Source organism: Leptidea sinapis, chromosome 7 (assembly GCF_905404315.1).
Source record: "Leptidea sinapis chromosome 7, ilLepSina1.1, whole genome shotgun sequence".
NCBI classification, from domain to species: domain Eukaryota; kingdom Metazoa; phylum Arthropoda; class Insecta; order Lepidoptera; family Pieridae; genus Leptidea; species Leptidea sinapis.
In genome coordinates this window covers 9,966,183-9,985,763 of record NC_066271.1, presented here as the reverse complement: position 1 = coordinate 9,985,763, position 19,581 = coordinate 9,966,183, and the positions used below count along the sequence as shown (strand labels likewise).

Sequence of the window (19,581 nt, the reverse complement as noted above, 5' to 3'; positions counted from 1 at the left end):
TAATATGCAACATTATTGTATTACAGACGCCAATTCCCCAAGTTCTTCACGTATCGAGCCAGAAACGATTTCAAAGAGGACACCATCTACCGCCATCTGGAGCCGGCGTCTGCGTTCCAGCTGGAGCTGTACCGCATGAGGAGCTATGACCTGGAAGCGCTGTCCACCAGCAACCAAAAGATGCACCTGTACCTTGGCAAAGCTAAGGTAAGGTCATCTTTATCAAGACTAGCAAACATAGTGTTAATATATATTAAAGAAATCTAAATTAGATTGTAATTTTGTATTAATCGCAACGGTGTACGTGAAACACAAAAACGTAACCTTTAAATATCATTCACAACCTGCAACTGTACCATTCAAAATATTACATTTCATCAGTGTATCTCTAATATTATATAAAATTCTCGTGACCTAGTGTTTGTTACCAAACTTCTCCGAAGCAGCTGAACCGATTTGTATGAAATATTGTTTCCAGATCTGGTAGGTCCGAGAATCGGCCAACATCTATTTTTCATACCCTTAAATGATAAGGGTCACCCACCACTAAATATTTTTTTTTGACAATTTTTATTTTAATTTTATTATGATCAGCATTAAAAAATACATACAACTTAAAATTTTCACCCGTCTACGATCAACACCTATTTTTTGTATCGCGATTTTAATATATTCTATTCCATCCACAGATACGCAATAGAGTTACAAGATCTCAATCGAATATAATGATTATTGTAGTACGATCTATATTTTTTACCCTAAAAATTTTAATGATTGATTGATTTTTTTATTACTTTATATGGCAATACAACGGTTGCTGGGTAAGGTAGTTTCTTAAAATAAATGTAGCGGTAAGTTTTCACCATTCGATACATAATTATTTGTATTCAAACTTTGGGAATACAGTGCCAGATTTTCCACGTATCGAGAGTAGCAACTGCTCCGGGCCCCGTGTGAAAAAGGGCCCCTCAAATTTAAGCCCACTTATCTCTGCCTGAGCGTAATTTTTTGAGTGAGTTGAAATGTGGTATTTTGAGTTACTTGATGTCAGAGAAACGCGCAACGCTTAAAGTGTTTCTTCTAAGACAATCCACGTTAGACACTCGTTAAGCGACTTATTCCAATATCGAGAGGGCTTTTGGCAAGGTCTTGCTACGGGCCCCGCGCTTGCTTAATCTGTCGTTGTAGCAATGTATACAAAATCATATTCATCTTCATTATATAGTTGTGTGGCGACAGTACAATGTTCAAAGAACTTTTCGAAGATCAGCCAAACTGAGCGTCACTTGCACGGTTTTCTCAGAACAACACGACATGGATACAGTCAACAAAAGCATACCTAGTAGGCCGGCAACGCCCCTGAGATATTTTGTTTATAATAATAATTGTTAATAATAAAATAATATAAATATATCAAATGAGGCTTAACATCTTATGTCTCACGGTGACGAGCGTAGTTGTAGTGCCATTCAGAATTTTTGGGGTTTTTCAAGAAACCTGAGCGGCACTGCATTGTAATGGGCAGGGCGTATCAATTACCATCAGCTGAACGTCCTGCTCGTCTTGTCCCTTATTTTCATAAAAAAAGTATTTAGTGCTGCAGGAGATTGTGGGTGGCGGCAGTATCATTTAATATTTGGTGACCTGTACGCTTGCTTCTCCTTTTCTATAAAAAAAATGCGCATGTCATCCACCAATTAATCACACATTTTACAGGTGAAGAAAGGCCAAGAGGTGACAGATTTCCGATTCTTCATCCGATCAATCATCAGACACCAAGACCTCATTACCAAGGAGGCCAGCTTTGAATATCTACAAAATGAAGGGGAGAGGTAAATTTTTAACATTCTTTTCAATCTGTATATTTCACAGTTGTGATAAATAATTCAAACAAATTGTTATTTTCAAAGTTACATTAAATTTCTTACAAAAATTTATGAACGATGCGGGATTCGATCCCGCGACCTCTCGCGTTCCGTCCGAGACCTCTTCCAAATTTTATAAATTTAATTTCATTATTCCCAGAAGTGAGGATTATCACTTTAAAAATAACAAATTATTTAAATTTGAAAGAGCGACACCTCAAGTCAATTACCTAATAAGCAAGGGCTAAGCAGGTTATAAACTGTAAAGTAGATCCTGTAGATGGAGCCACACCTGAGAGTTGAACAAGTCATACCAAGGTTTGTGAACCATACGTCAGACGAACGGCTCAGTTGGAAAGATTGCTCGGACGGAACCCGAGAGGTCGCGGGTTCGAGTCCCGCATCGTAACATAAATTTTGGATACAAATTTAATAATGAATTCACATAATGTCTGGTACTTTTTCAGAGTTCTCTTAGAAGCCATGGATGAACTGGAGGTTGCGTACCGTTCTCACCCGCTCGCCAAGAGGACAGATTGTAACCATATATTCCTCAACTTTGGACCCACTATACTCATTGATCCAGCTAAGGTATGATATTTCTACCTATCTAAGAATGAGTGGTACCTTTTTGTATAAAACGCGGGCAAAAGGGCAAGAGATATGATGGGAAGTAGCGAGGTAACCGCTCATGGACATTCGCAAAATCCGGATCAAGGTGGGATCAATATGTAAAGAGAATTTAATCACTTCTTTCAAGAGACGGGAGTGCTACAGAGAATGAGAAATGTAATGTAGAAATCGTAATATCAACACAATCACCTAATGGCGTAATAGCAGAGCTGCCAATATAATAACCAATATAAGTATTACAACATGGCTGCCATGGAAATTAAATAAAGACTAACTCTCTTCCAAAAGTAATTTAAGAGTGCATCGTGTTTTGTCGACGGCTGGAGACCCATAGAGAGAGACCTGCTCCTCAACATCACGACTAAAATGCATGCAGATGGTCCACTGGTTATGAACATAAAGATTTAACAAGTTTCCAGTCCAATAGTCCCTATTTAAAGTATAACAAATAACATCAAATTCAAAAACCTCTTAAAAAAATCTCTAAAACATTAGACAATAGATTGCTTCTAAAATGTCACTTTTTTATGTCAATAAGGGACTAGACGAACAGGACGTTCAGCTGATGGCAATTGATACACCCTGCCTATATAATGCAGTGCCGCTCAGGAATATTGAAAACCCAAAAAAATTGAGCGGCACTACAATGGTGTTCGTCACCTTGAGACATAATTTTACCAGCTACGGCGCCCTTCAGACTGAAACATAATTGCAAGAAATCAAGGCATAAAAAGGCGCCGTTTTAATCTAGCCAACAATATAGCCGAAATCCTGTGCAACGAAGCCCACTAGTAAATTAAGTAAATTAGTAAGGGGGACTCCCTTACAATTAAATTAGGCCTCCTAAGACACCCTTGGGCCTGGGACTTCCCTATTCTTGTTATGCCCGGGGAAGCACAGGGCAGTAGTTCTGTAGATGAATATTTATACGATAAGTAATAATATGAAAGTGAATAATAATTTTCTGTTTTAATAAATGAAACGATTAATGATAGCAGAGTAATTGATATTTAAATCTTTTAAAATAGCTGTGCCCTACATGGTCTACAATGCCAGTACTGCTTAAAATAATATTACTGTTTTTTATTACTTTGACATTGTTTCAAATTCAATTGCATGTATTATTTTTTGGTTGCAGATAGAAGAATCCGTTTACACCATGGTGATGCGGTACGGGCCCCGGCTGTGGAAGCTCAGGGTCTTGCAGGCGGAGATCAGGTTCACACTGAGAGTTGGTTAGTATAACAACAGGTTTACGCCGCACTACGGTTTTTTCCCGAAAGCGAATAACCGCTCTAACCGCGAAACTCAAAATGCACACACCACGATTATAAACCGCGAAATCAACCGCGATTACCAATTCCGCGGCGGTTTTTTTCCGCCATAGGATTAATGATATATCTAGATGTGACAAAAAAAATTTATACCATTCATGAACGAGACCAGAACACACAAAAAAATATAATAATTAAAAGGACTCAATAAATACGAAAACTATAGGAATAATAACGACGAAAACAATATTGTGTGTCTTTGTCGGAGTTTCTGTTTTGTTTATTGGGAAATCTTCACTTGACCAACACGTCGATTGTGATCGTTATTTATTGGAGTAGCACACTCATGATAATAATAATAATAATAATAATAATTCTTTATTTGCATAATTTGTGTATACAAGTTAACAAAATAATTCTATACGAATCAACACATTAGCCAAAAAGGGCATGCAAATTACATTACCTCCATGTCATTGTATAATAATAATAAAATTCTAAGATTACAAGCACATAATATTTCATTGTTACATTACATTAGCATCTACACAAAATATACATGTCATATACATATTATGTAGTCAAAGTTGAACACAAGATTATAAAAAAAAGAAAATCACAAATTTAAAAAGTCGAATACAGCATAAAAATTGTAACTAATTAGCCATTGATATAATTGAGTTTTAAAAGGACCGATATTCAACATTTTAATAGTATCGGGAAGTTTATTAAATATTTGAATACACATGGCATGACAATTTTTAGTAAACAAAGTAGTCCTCGGTGCTTTTTTGTAAACAAGTCTATTTGGATATCGTTGGTCGCGGTCATACATTTCCTTGGCAGTGGTGAAAAGATATTTATGCCTCTACAAAAATGCTTATTTCGTAAATGTATAGGCACGGCAAGGTTAACAATTTCAGTTTAATAAACAGCGGTCTACACGATTCGTACGGACCTACCCCACAAATCGCACGGATACATTTTTTTTGTGCAATAAATGCTTTTTGGATGTTTACGCTAGTACCCCAAATTATAAGACCGTATTGAGATACAAGATAGATGCAATATGAGCATGGTAAGCTGACAGTGTGGTACCTAAATCTGTAATTTTTCGTAGGTGCATCAGGGCATAAACAAATTTATTTACTCTACCACAGACCTCATTTATGTCTGATGTCCATTTAAGTTCATTGTCTAAAATAATACCTCAAAATGAAGTTTCCTTTTTTTCATCCATAATGACGTCATTATATTCTATTTTTAAATTATTACGTAGAACATTTGAAAATGTCATGTAGTTCGATTTAGTTAGATTTATTTTAAGATTATTCATACCAAGCCATTTAATCATTTTGTCCATATTATTTATAATGTCATTGTTAAATTTCATAATATCAAAGTTTTTAATGTCAGATTCAAAAATTAACGAAATATCATCCGCGTATAGAAATATTTTATTATTTGTAACGTCTATAATGTCATTTATGTAAAACAAAAATAGAATTGGCCCCAGGACACTTCCTTGAGGTACACCACACTGGTTAAATGTATATTCAGATTTGTATGTTTCTTTCTCACTAATTTTATTATTCCGAGTAATAATTACACTTTGTTTCCTATTTTTTAAATATGATCGGAACCAATCTAACACAAGCCCCCGTATTCCATATGCCTCTAATTTTTTTAATAATAAGTCATGGGACACTATCAAAAGCTTTTGACATGTCAAAGTACAATACTGTAGTCAATGTTTTTGTGTCAATATTTTGAGCAATTGAGTGTGATAAAGAATAGATTGCATCATAAGTAGATCTATTTTTCTGAAAGGCAAATTGTTCATCTTTAATTAAATGAAATTTATTACTGAACTCCTTTAACCGTAAACACATACATTTCTCAAAGATTTTTGATATGATAGTTATGAGAGTAATGGGTCTGTAATTTTCAATGTTATTTTTATCTCCGTTCTTGAATAGGGGGCTAATTATGGATATTTTAAGTTCTTCAGGAAAAGAACCACAAGAAAAGGATATGTTAATTAAATGTGTCAGCACGGGTACCAATTCTGCTTGACATTGTTTTATTACTTTTGTACATATCTCGTCATATCCTTCTGCAGTGGTATTATTTAGAGACATAATTTGTGTATATACTTAAGGTTCAGACATGGGTCTCAGGTACATAGAAGAGGGATTCTGACAAATGTTGAATGGATTGATGAGTGATGAAGAATTCCACAACATTAGAAATAGTTGTAGAAATATTGATTATTATTATCACCATAATCGATATAATATAATAAAACAAAATCATTACTAAGCTCAAATTATTATTCTCGGAATAAAGGTTGGTCCCTTTCGGTTATACGCGCATGGCAAATCCAGTTGATATTTCATCCTAGGATCACCACAGCTAACGTGCGGATGCTACCGCTCCCTTTAATATGGTAAAAATAACACTTCGAGGACGAAAAAAACCCAGGAGTTTCATATTATCATTGTAATAGGATTATAAAATATGTAAATTTGATTATTTATGGGGAAATTATCGGATTATAAACTTTTTGTATTAATATTTCGAACGCGAAATCTTTATAGGCGTGTTCTATTATATAACATGTCTCATGGTGCTTTTTAAATAGCTTTGTTTATTTTCTTAATTATTGTTTAAAAAAATCAAGTGTTACGTCGAATTTTTACTGTATTCCTATTAACATGACCCGACATGTCAGGTCTTTTTTTAAATTTAAATTTATTTTTATTAACTTTTGTTTTAACTCTCTTAATATAATTAAAATTTATTGCGCCTCTCAATATTCACAGGTCTAGTGTACTACTTAATGTTAGGAACTATCTGATGCTAGGGCTTACCGGATGATAGGGTTCAGCTGATGGTAAGACTCACCCGTCACACTTCTTATGTCCTTACATAAACGTACCATCGACAAAATTGATTCATGACCCATTTTGCTGATAATTTCTTTAAAATCATAAAAACAGTTTTATATTTGCACGAAAAAGATTGTATGGCAATTATTGGTGGACTGTCAGTGTATAATAAAATGCTAACAGTTACTTAAGAAATATATGTTCAAGCGAATTTCAACCTACTTGTTTATTATGACTGTAGGAAAATGACATTAAAATCACTATTCAAATTTGACGATGGTACAACACAATTATTTAATAACATAAATGTATTTTTTGCTATACAGGTCCCGGGTTCCCGACCAAGACTATCAGACTGTGTCTGTCCAACGGCTCCGGGTATACGCTGGATATATACACGTACGAGGAGGTGTACAACCCTAAGAGCGGCGTGGTAAGATTTTTTTTATGGAAGAGGAGGATAAATTCTATTGCAACACCAGAGGAATTACAGGAGCGATGGCGGCCTTTAAGGAAGGTGAACGCGGTTTTTTTTAGGGTACCCATGTCGTATCATCCTGGAAACACCGCACAAGGAAGCTCGTTATACTGTTTCGTTGTACTTAGAAGAAAGTTCCTTGGAAAACCGCACTGTGGAGGAGACCTACTAGTTATTAATTTCTTTATAATAATATAAAGTGCTACCTTACTGCGACTGCGCTTTACTGTCTAATTCTTGTAGTATATTTACACAATACAGTAATAGAACAGTACTTTAACTTACATAAGAGTGCTAGAATCGACACACATTAATTTCTTTATAATAATATAAAGTGCTACCTTACTGCGACTGCGCTTTACTGTCTAATTCTTGTAGTATATTTACACAATACAGTAATAGAACAGTACTTTAACTTACATAAGAGTGCTAGAATCGACACACGCACACATACACACGACCGCTAAGCAATCTTGGGAAGACAATACTATTGAGTTCCACGCCGTACGTCGCCGAGTCATTAATATTTTTGTATGTAACAACCCTAACGCTCCGCTCAGACCAAGGTATAAATTTCAAGAAGACCGCTGAGTAACACAACTGTTCTATTACTTCTATTGTGATAAAAGTAACCATGCAAAGGAAACGAAAAATAATTCAATTTAATTCCAAATCAATGAAATGATGTTACAATAGGCGATTGAGACAATTTTAAATTGTTTCAATGAAATAAAACAAAGTGCTTATTTTTCAAGCGAAAGAGTCGAACTGTTATATTAAATAGTCACAGATACATTATAGTACTTAGTTTTACATTGACATAACACGGTGTTACTAGTAACTATAAATGTGTATTTTATTTTGAGATAAATCCAACATCTTTAGATCATGTGCATTTTTTTATAAAGGGAAAATACTAACGAACATATATACGAGTCACCAGATGGTTTATGATCACCGCATCGTCCCATACTCTCATGTAACAACCTAAATTATCTACCTCAGTTACAATGAGTAACAATTCAGAAAATGGTCCAAGAGAAAACAGCTCGAGTTCTTGCTGTTTGAAACGAAAATATCATAGACTTATGAAGAAATATTAGAAGTAACTACTAAACTGTATTTACTTATCGACTTATTTCTCTTTGGTAATGGTGGGTTATCGTTTATGGAACAATATCTAATACTTATCTCAAACTTACTGAATTTCGGACATGTTACAATTTGGAACTGAGTTAATGATATGAATTCGAAAACCCTATGCGTCCCTGGGGCATAAAAGAATAGAGATGTCACAGGCCCAAGGGTGTCGTAAGAGGCAACTAAGGGCATTTACCAGTGGGAGGCTTCTTTGTACATGATGCGGGCTAGATTATCGGTACCAAAACGGCGCCTTTTCTGCCGTGATGCAGTAATGTGTAAGCATAATTGTGTTTCGGTCTGAAGGGCGACGTGAAATTACTGGGCAAATGAGACTTAACATCTTTTCTTAAGGTGACGCACAATTGTTGTGCCGCTCAGAATTTTTGGGTGTTTCAAGAATCCTGAGCGGCACTGCATTGTAATGGGCTAGGCGTATCAACTACCATCAGCTGAACGTTCTGCTCGTGTCGTTCCTTATTTCCATAAAAAAAACCGAAAACATGTTGGTACGTGGCGGGCGAGGATCAAAACAGGGACACCTTTGTAAGAGGCAACGGTTCTATCTGTTACGCCACCCATATAAGCGTTATATATTTTTTTGTTCCAGATAATATTCCAATCGTACGGCGCTAAGCAAGGTCCTATGCACGGTTTGCCGATATCGACGCCTTACGTCACCAAAGATTACTTGCAGCAGAAGAGATTCTTGGTGAGTATATTTGAATCCTGCATCTAATTAATTGCTGAAGACTTTTTGACAATAGGCGGTGTCATCCAAGATAGGCTTGTTACAACATACATAGATGAGATGTGCTTTAGTCGTGAGGAGGCGAGAGCGGGTCGCGGCGAAAGGACACCGATTCCAAAAATAATAATAATAGTAACTAGAATTAGATTAATTAATTAGATTGTATAAAAATACGAATTTTTTTTATACTTTTTAGTGCATATTATATCTATTATTTTGGTTTAGTGGTTTTGAAGTCGGTTGTTTTTTTGTTATTTTTTTTTTTTATTATATAAAGCTCGTTTTTATTATAAAGCTCTCTGAAATGAGTACTATACTCTACGTCTATGTATCTTAAAGCGACATTATTTCGTTATAGGCAACTTCACAAGGAACAACATACGTGTACGATATACCTGACATGTTCAGGCAGGTTGTGGAGAAGAGATGGAGGGACTGCATCGCGGAGGGGACTGTCGATGGTAAGTACTTCATAAAGTTAATTATTGAAGTTACGCATTAGGTAAAAATTATCAGATTGTATTTTAACGATACGCGCGCACACCGTCACGCAAATTCCTGACACCCTGACGTTGACTGGTCGACTAGACCATTTGTATTATACTTCAGCTAGCAAGCTTCTTGCGTCCTAATATGACTACTGAACCACACCCATATCACGGGATGGGGAGTGATGAGGCAGCCGCTCATGGACATCCGCAACATCAGGGGTAAAGAGATGCGTGGCCGGCCTTTAAGGTGGGAGTATGCTCTTTTGTTCAAGGTCCCTAAGCCGTATCGGTTCGGGGAAACAGCAACCGGTGATTGATTCCACAAAGTGGCTGTGCAAGGCAAGAATTTTCTTGATATTTATTCTTATTTTGCATTTTGATGTTATGTCCGCTAATGATACCAACACAGCGCTGATTTTCAGCAGCTCCCGGGTCACAAATGTATGACCATATTTAATATAACTATTGATTATGATGAAGGTCCGGCACCTGACAACGTGATGAGTCAAGTGGAGCTGGTGATAGAGCACGACGGTGAACGACGTCTCATCGAGGTTACACGACTGCCGGGACAGAATAATGTAAGTATATATTATATCTATATCAAGCAATAGTTTTTTTTGTTCGGTTATACTGCAAAAACTATTAAATCGATCGGAGTAATACTTATACTATAAGATGCAGCGTGTTTTCCGAGAAGGTGATATGTTGGTGAATACCTATCCGGAATGTCTGCAAAACTGTGCCTACGCATCTATTAGGCAGAGTTTTCGTTCAGTTGTGTTTTGACCGCGCTTTGAATACAACGCCATGCAATGATATATTTTTCAGTGAAAAACTGTCCAAATAACAATTGTGTAATGAACTTGACGTTTTTAATCATTTTGCTAAATAATTATATTTAAATATAAAAAAAAATCGCCGACGGAACACAATTTGCACAATAATCAATGAGCTTCTTATGACCGTATACAAAAGACTGTTAACATTACTGCCACGAAATAAGGTGTTAATTTGAATGAATGTTTTAATGTTATCTGTACAAGTTAATGTATAGATACGTATATACAACTCCGCTCGGACAATCTTGACGACCTTTTATTAAGCGATTCTGAGTCTTGTAAGTTTATGAATCCTCATTCCATAGTTTGGTTGTACGTGGCAAAAAAATCTTTCAAAACTGCAATGTGGAGGCCATATGGTGAGGAGTATATCCAAGTTTGAGGCGAATAACTTTCTTAATTTCCTCTGAAGTTGTAGGAGATAATAGCGGGCGTCACCTCTGAGCATCACCTCTTGGCGGGCGCTCTCCAGTACTTGCATAGAGGTGTGGGTTCTCATTTATCACGGAGAGTGCTCAGAGGAGCTGTTCGGGTTTATATCAGCGGCCGAATCCCACCACCGGACATTACGTCAAAACGCTAAATACCACTTGCATCACGTGGACGTCTGGCGTTCCAGAACCACGCGTTTTTCAAGAAACTCTATTTTTTATTAGCGGCTGCAGTTTTCCGAACCGATACGACTTAGGAACCTACAAGAAAAGAGCATACTTTCACCTTAAAGGCCGGCCACGCGTCTCTTGACCCCTGGTCTTACGGATGTCTATGCGGGCGGCTGCGTCATCTTCGCTTATATAAAAATATATGGGTGGCGGTGATCACTTAACATCAGGTGTCCATCTAGTTTGCCCTCCTGTTTCTTTAAAATGGCTTTCATGTACCACATAGTATTTTTATCAGCCTATCGGATATCACTGCTGGTCAAGGGCCTCCCCTGCCTTACTCCATTTATTGCGATCCTGTGCCAGCTCCGAACAGGTCTTATTATATGCATCCCGATCGTCACGCCATCGCATTCGGGTCTGCCTCGACGTCTTTGCCCGTCCTGAGCCACTCAATGCGTGACTACCTGTGCCCATCGGTCTGTGTGCATCCGACATACATGCCCAACCCAGTTCCAATTTAGCCTGGCGCTTTTTTCCCCCAACTCAGCAACGCCAATTATGGAGCGCAGTTCCGTATTTCTAATAGGACTGATTAGCTTAGCTCTCAGAATACTGCGCTCCATAGCTCGTTGACAAACCTGGAGTTTGGTCTTTTAATTTTTTATCTGTGCATCATAAGTTGGGATGGGCAGGATGCCATATCGACTAGTTTGCGTTTAAGTGACAGGGGAAGATCTCCCTTCATGGACCAGAAATATTTCCTTACCCTGTACAATATATGTAATTTCTGGATACGTAATTTTTTTACTTTGGTTTTATAATCAGGTGGGTATGGTCGCATGGCGTCTCACTCTGTTCACGCCGGAGTACCCCGAGGGTAGAGATATAGTGCTGATTGCCAACGACCTCACGTACTACATGGGCTCGTTTGGACCACAAGAGGACTGGGTCTTCTTCCGAGCCTCGGAGTATGCGAGAGAACTTAAGATACCAAGGGTAAGTTGGATTTATTAATTGAAATCTTAGATAATTTCTACGTCTCGATAGAGCCTCTTGCTGCTAGGCAAGCGATGAAAACAGGCCAGGTTAATTACTTTACTGTCTGTGACAAGCTACGTCTTACACTCGCGATTTTCGTGTCACTTCGTGTTAGTGTGCGTGCAATGCTCAATATAGAGGTTAACAACAGTCTACCTTAAGATTGAAATATAGAGAAGCTTGCTGAAATAAAGTTACAAGAACTTAAAGAATACAAAATAAAATAATGAAAAATATATACGATATCTCACTACTACAACTAAAATTTATAGAAAGTCTCATCATCTTATCATATTCAAAAAGTAAAACAAAATTTAAATAAACCAAATTAACATTATTGAATAAAAATATCATAACAACTTCAACCATTTGAATCACCTCACGCAATTCCGAATTAACTTAATTGAAATGCTTTGAAATTTAACCTTTAATATCTCATAGTTAAGGAACATTTACATACGTTAATATAATATTATACTTCCGCACTGAAGCTAGCTTTCAAATTAGTTCCTATAAATACCTATTCTGTGTTATTAATAAACGCGACATAAAGTTATTCAAAATTTGATATTAAAAAAATTTGCTAACCGTTCGAGTGACGTATCGTCATAAAATCTTGCATGCTTTGCTCAACTCTCAGGTTGTAGCAGTTGGAAGAGCACACGCACAAAACGTGAGACTTCGTGGGTTCGAGTCCTTCGTTCCTCCATCGTTCATAAATATTTGTTTTCAAATTTTATTTGTGTTTATTCGAGTAAGTTAGTTGGCACTGCTGTAGTGCTAACATTAAGACGGTTGGCTGTCGTACCCTATTTAAGCTAGAGTGCACAGCTCGAGCATGCATTACTTATTGTGAATACTAAGTGGAAACTCTGTCCAAATACAGTGATTCTATGAATTATGTGTGTTTGAATAACCCTTCTACATACATTGTAGCTTAACTAACTAACAAATTATTAATAGATATACGTGAGCGTCAATTCTGGTGCGCGTATCGGAGTAGCTGAGGAAGTGAAGTCCGAATTCAAGGTGGCCTGGATCGACGCTGAACGCCCCGACAGAGGCTTCAAGTACCTCTACCTCAGCCCCGAGGCCTACTCCCGACTGGGACCCTTGGGCTCGGTGAAGACTCAACTCATAGATGACGAAGGCGAGGCCAGATACAAGATCACCGATATCATTGGTGAGCGGCTTTACAATCAATCTCTAATATTGATTATAGTCTAGTCAACGACTGCTTGTTTAGTCAAAAGTACGAACCAGCTTCACGAACGAAAGTATTTTTGGATACTTCTCGTTTGGTTTTTATAAAGTTATTGATGTCATTTTATTGATTAAGTTACGTAATTTCGATATCAACTTAAAGTTTATTGATATCTGTAATTGTTACAGAATAATCGCTTGGTCCCTACGATTACACCCTGTATATAAAGATATTTAGAGTATTTTACCAGTGGGAGACTCCTTTGCACAGGATGCCGGCTATATTATGGGTAGCACAACGGTGCCTATCTCTGCCGTGAAGCAACAATGTGTAAAAATTACTGTGTTTCGGTCTGAAGGGCGCCGTAGCAAGTGAAATTACTGGGCAGATGAGACTTAACATCTTATGTCTCAAGTTGATCAGCGAAATTGTAGTGCCGCTCAGAATTTTTGGAGTTTTTTTAGAATCCTGAGCGACACTGCATTGTAATGGGCAGGGCGTATCAATTACCATCACTTGAATGTCCTACGCGTATCGTCTATCTACAAATCTATGAATGCTATTCCTTACAGGCAAGGAAGATGGAATCGGCGTGGAGTGTCTGCGCGACGCGGGGCTCATTGCGGGCGAGACCGCGCAGGCCTACGAGGACATCGTCACCATCTCCGTGGTCACGTGCCGCGCCATCGGCATCGGATCCTACGTAGTCCGGTGAGTCTTGGACTGTCGCCGGAACTAACTTGCCCATCGATGGGCTCAAACTGATATGGTAATATCAAACACAAATGCGAACTGAATTGAAAGCATGGAGAATGCGAACCGAAGCGGAGACGTCAAACTAGAAAGTAGGCACTGCAAACCGAAAACAAAGCCTTGCGGGACACCCGCGCCGCTCGTGTATAAGTTTTCTAAAAATAAACACAATTCTTGCGCTTCGCTCTTGCTTCGTGTCTCGCATCCACTACAAAGCTAGCTAATACAACTATCTCGCTCACGCCTCGCTTCGTGAGATTGCCTTTGGTTTATCCTGGCGAGACACCCCTTACGGTTCAAAATCAAATATTTTAATTCAAAATAGGATGTGACATCACTTATTGAAAGTCAAAAAAAAACTACCACCCGTTCCAAAATGGATGCCTCAGGCCTGAGAAGAGCGGGCGCAACAAACTGACATATTCGTTTCTGCTTCTGACTCTGTGACTAGATTTAAACGCTTAGCCACGCTTTCGGTTTGCTGTCTGTTTGACAATGGCTATATAGATGAGTTGATAGTGTATCTTATTGTCAACAAAAAATCATATATTTTTATTCAAAATAGGATTTAAATCATTTATTGTACTTTGTACTTTTTTTTAGTAAAATTTTGTTACAATTAAAATTAATGATTAATAGCCTAGGGGCGGCCAACTCATTCCTAAGGTATGATATCATAAAGAGAGTTATTTATACGGAATCCGAGAGGCGCGGGTTCGAGTAGCACGTCGTTTATAAATTTTGATTACAAATTTAATTTGTATAAAGTTATTTATGTTATAGTAACCTTTATCACTAGTCTATTTACATTTCTGTTTTTTTTTTATATATGATTTTTGAATATTATATTTTAGAGTATTAATATAAATGGAACACAGTTGAGATTATTTCGATAGGAAAAAAACATCAACACAAAGCAGAGTTTAATTTGGACTTATCAAACCAAAACGGTCAGAGAAAATTTCAATAATTTATGTTATCTATTGGCTTACAATAAATAACGAGACTCACTATCACGCTCAAAGATTGTCTGAAGGAATGCTACGAAATGACATTGTTTAGTGAAAAACTGACCAAATAACAGCATATCCATATTTAAAAAAGTTTAGTGTCTTATTGCAGGTAAGCGCCCCTTTAAATTAACAAAATTATTTAATTACCTTGAAGTTTTAAGTAATTTTGCTAAATAATTATTAATAACATTTCAATTACTAGAACAAAATGTTCTTGCCTCGTGCTCTCGTCCGTCTCGCGCGTGACGTAGGTAGTATTACTACTTCTAATGAACGTGTACAATAAAGGCATAAAAGGCATTTATTTTCTCAAAATTGATTCCTTTAGAATTTTTTTTGATGTCATTACTAATAACTACTAGATAACACTACCGCTTCGGAAACAAATGGCGCTCTGAGAGAGAAGAAGCGGCGCAAAAAACTCTCCCAGCATTATTTTTTTTGCGCTCTTTTCAATAAAATATACAATATTGTACAGTCATTTCTATCGCTATAAAGAAATCATAATCTAGTCCCAGGCTGTCTGATCATTTAGATATTCAATACTGCCGCGAAATAAGGTGTTAATTTAAATGAATGTTTTAATGTTATCTGTAGAAGTTTATGTACACGTATATATAACGCTGCTCGGACATTTTTGACGACTTTTTAATAGGCATTTGGGAGTCTAGCTGTTCTTAGTACGTCCATCATGTTATCACATATTTGATGTTGATATTCGGTCTCGTGGATTCAGGTCTAAGACTTCTTTCAAAGACACCCCGTGATAAATGCGGAGGACTCATTCTCTCTTATCTAATGTTACTATTATTCCGTCACCAGGCTAGGTCACCGCGTGATCCAAGTGGAGTCGTCGTACATCATCCTGACGGGCTACATGGCTCTCAACAAGGTGTTGGGCAAGCCGGTATACGCCAGTAATAACCAGTTGGGCGGTGTGCAGATCATGCATAACAACGGTGTGTCGCACGCCATCGCACCCACAGACCTCGACGCTATTAGAACCACGGTGCTCTGGCTGTCCTACGTGCCGAAGGTATGAGCTTGATATAAGTAAAGATATATAACTGAGATTCCACTGTCTCTCCAACTGTCTGCCGGCGATATCTGATTTATATACTCAAACATCATAAACCCTCAATAATTTTAATTGTTATACTTTATTTAATTCAGAGACAAACTAGATTCGGACCCAAATATCATATCGTTTATAGGGCATCATGCAGTTTTAGGCATTTAATCCGCACTTGTGTTTGATGCCCTTCATTATGTACATTCACATGAACTACTATTACAAACCGCAGTAGTTATGCAGTTGACATTTTAACAGTGTGTATTAAGAACGTACAAGAACCTCAACGGCCTCTATTTCCAATCAATAGAGTAATATACAATGGCTGTATTATACAAAATATATGAAAGCTGCATCCAATATATGAAAGTTTTCCAAGTTAAAAGCGTGATTTTTTTTATGATAATAAGGGATGAGACGAGCAGGACGTGCAGCTGCTGGTAATTGATACGCCCTGCTTATTACAATGTAGTGCCGATCAGGATTCTTGAAAACCACAAAAATTCTGAGCAAACAACTGCACTCGTCATCTTGAGATATAAGATGTTATGTCTCATTTGCCCAGTAATTTCACTAGCTACGGCGCCCTTCAGACCGAAACACAGTAATGCTTACACATTACTGCTTCACGGCAGAAATAGGCGCCGTTGTGGTACACATAATCTAGCCGGCATCCTGTGCAAAGGAGCCTCCCACTGGTAATTATTATTATCTAAAAATTACGACTTACTGAGCTGAAATGTTTAATTTAGAACCTCAATTATATAAATTGACATATACTTTAAGATATATAAATAAATGCCTGTATGTCATTTTTTTACGTTTGCCACCAGGATAAAAACAGCATAGTACCAATTATGCGCAGCGCAGACCCCATCGACCGACCGGTGGAGTGGGTGCCGCCACGAGCGGCACACGACCCTCGCCTCATGCTGACAGGAGATGGAGTCAGGGCAGGCTTCTTCGACCACGGGTCCTTCCACGAGATCATGAAACCCTGGGCGCAAACGGTCATCGCCGGTATCTCAACAATTATAATGATATTGTTTTTACATTAAGACTTCAATATTTTTGTGGTCTCGTGCCCAAAAGGCCGAAATGCATTTTTGCTTTAACGAAGTGGCTTTAAATAAATAATTTTAAGTATAGATAAAAATCGAATTGCGAACGGGACTTTAAGTATATGTATTTACCATTGAGAGTTATTTTTATCTAATGAACCCAGTAACAAACAATTCCTTATTTTCTAGTGTTGTAACAATTTAAAGTCACAATTACGAGCAAAAATTTATATTGGCTCTTTTAACTGTGGTCTGATACCACAGATTTATACGTCTAGATAGACAAGAATAACAGCAAGTATTAGGCAACGCATCACAACAGGCCAGGTTACTTTCTTACAATCGTGATACGTTAGTCACTATGTTTTAATGTGCGTGCGTTGCTGAAAATAGAGGCTTATTGTTAGCCACTATCTTTTTCTGCTCTCTTACAAACTTAGCCAACCGTCCGCCACATCGATCGTAAATCTTGTTCAATTCTCAGATTGTGGCTCCATCTACAGGATCTACTTTACTGTTGATAACCTCCTCAACCCCAATAAATATTAGGAAATTGACTTGATCCATTGTAAACTGTGTAACTGTGTTGTACGCGGTATAACAATGCCTTTTTATTCCTTCATAATCCACAATTACAATTATTTTGTACAAATACATTGTAATTAAGTAAGAATTTTATTCCTTTTTATTTCTGTAAATGATATAAGTGTATGTTGGTGCTTAGGGCGCGCTCGACTGGGTGGTATACCTGTGGGAGTGATCGCAGTTGAGACGCGGACAGTAGAGTTCACACTTCCTGCAGATCCCGCCAATCTGGACTCCGAGTCGAAGACCCTGCAGCAAGCTGGACAGGTCAGAGCCAAAACACCGTCATTATATGTGTTCTAGGATAGTCAGATAAATCATTTTATCCAAAAATTATACGAGGACAAATAAAACGAATTTTCTCCTGCCATTTTATTGGGGAGTAGGATTATTGGCGAAAATCCCACTTACTTCGGACAGCAGACCATATGACATTAACGAACAAAAATGCTTGATAATTTATGGTCGCATTTTAATAATCAGGTCGGAGAAAGATTCGAAGAATGGACTTTTTACCAATGAAATCGTATGAAATGTCGAATTCTTTGTATGTCTGTCAAAATAAAATTAAAAAATACAGCCATGTTACGTCGAACAACAACACAACGAATTACGTCACATCAATGTAAAGATTAGTTTTATTATTTAGTTAGTATTGATTGATAATTTTTAGAAATAATTCATGTAAGTCACAGTTTTAACCAAGAGTTTTAGTGTGGATTTGGTTTAATTAATATGAAAATCTTTTTTTTAGTTTTAGAAAATATTTCCGAAGATTATCAACAGTTTTTTCACACGCCTGTTCGAATATGATTGTCAAAAAGACACACCATAAATAGTATATTTCTAACTATTCTAAAATATTTTAACAAGTTTGTCAAGAGGCAACCCGTATCCATATTCGCGATCAGATTTTTTCTTCAAACAATAAAATATAAACGACTTGGGCAATAATAAATAGGGAAACAGGTAAAACTAAAACAAATAAAGATTGAGATAGTGTCATCGAAAATGGTAGCGATATCGCTCAAACTTTTGATATTTTTTTTCTAATATTCCTGTTCAGATAACGAAGAAACATAATACTTGGGAGAAATCAGATAATGCCTTAGGAATTTTCTGTAATCTTTCGAAAGCATTTGATTGCGTAGGCCATTTTACCCTTTTCCGTAAGCTCAATTATTATGAAATAATAAAATTCACTTGATCTTATTACTTCATACAAAGCTAATAGAACCCAGAAAGTAGTAATTAATAATGCATATTTACAAGGAGCTGTAATACGGATGGGCGTGCCTCAGGGTTCAATCCTAGGATCTTTCTTATTCCTCGTCTACATTAATGATTTGCCATTTGCAGCCTCGAAAGAATGTAAGATTTTTCTTTTCACAGACACTTCATAAGTTTATAATATTGATATGTCTATTAATATTATAAACTTATGAAGAAAGAAATTCTTCACAGAAATAAGATAAAATGAACCAATAGGGTGAATAATTTGTCACTTTACGCGGGCTGAACAAAATGTATTTAATGATGTAAAAAAAAAGTATCAAAAAGTATAATATTAAATGGGGAACCTTTAAAACTTGTACATTATACTTCGTTTCTTTGAATAGAATTAGATAAAAAACTACAACGAGGCGCTCATACTGAGGCAATCTCAAATAAACTCAGTGCTGCTACTTTTGCTTTCAGAAGAATTAAAAATCTTACATCTCATCTTTGAGGGAAAGCAGCTGATATCGAAACAATATTTGTTTTCCAAAAAAGGGTGATTAGGGCCATTTATAATCAGGATTCTACAGAATCACTTTAGATACATAGTAATTGTAACAATACCATCCCAATTAATATCTAATTATATATGTATAGTTTATAATAG

General features: G+C 36.9%; 1 protein-coding gene across 3 annotated transcripts in view; it reads left to right on the top strand.

The window, feature by feature from the left end:
* LOC126965433 (acetyl-CoA carboxylase) overlaps nucleotides 1-19,581 on the top strand; it is a 147,856-nt gene that overhangs the window by 111,565 nt on the left and 16,710 nt on the right. For all 3 annotated transcript variants that reach the window (XM_050809039.1, XM_050809040.1, XM_050809041.1), the window contains 14 exons: nucleotides 27-207; nucleotides 1,717-1,832; nucleotides 2,333-2,456; nucleotides 3,637-3,733; nucleotides 6,990-7,096; nucleotides 8,892-8,993; nucleotides 9,391-9,493; nucleotides 10,004-10,104; nucleotides 11,796-11,966; nucleotides 12,972-13,191; nucleotides 13,785-13,923; nucleotides 15,801-16,014; nucleotides 16,884-17,070; nucleotides 17,836-17,963. In XM_050809039.1, coding sequence (XP_050664996.1) covers nucleotides 27-207; nucleotides 1,717-1,832; nucleotides 2,333-2,456; nucleotides 3,637-3,733; nucleotides 6,990-7,096; nucleotides 8,892-8,993; nucleotides 9,391-9,493; nucleotides 10,004-10,104; nucleotides 11,796-11,966; nucleotides 12,972-13,191; nucleotides 13,785-13,923; nucleotides 15,801-16,014; nucleotides 16,884-17,070; nucleotides 17,836-17,963 — 1,990 coding nt within the window. The remainder of the gene's footprint in view (nucleotides 1-26; nucleotides 208-1,716; nucleotides 1,833-2,332; nucleotides 2,457-3,636; nucleotides 3,734-6,989; nucleotides 7,097-8,891; nucleotides 8,994-9,390; nucleotides 9,494-10,003; nucleotides 10,105-11,795; nucleotides 11,967-12,971; nucleotides 13,192-13,784; nucleotides 13,924-15,800; nucleotides 16,015-16,883; nucleotides 17,071-17,835; nucleotides 17,964-19,581) is intronic.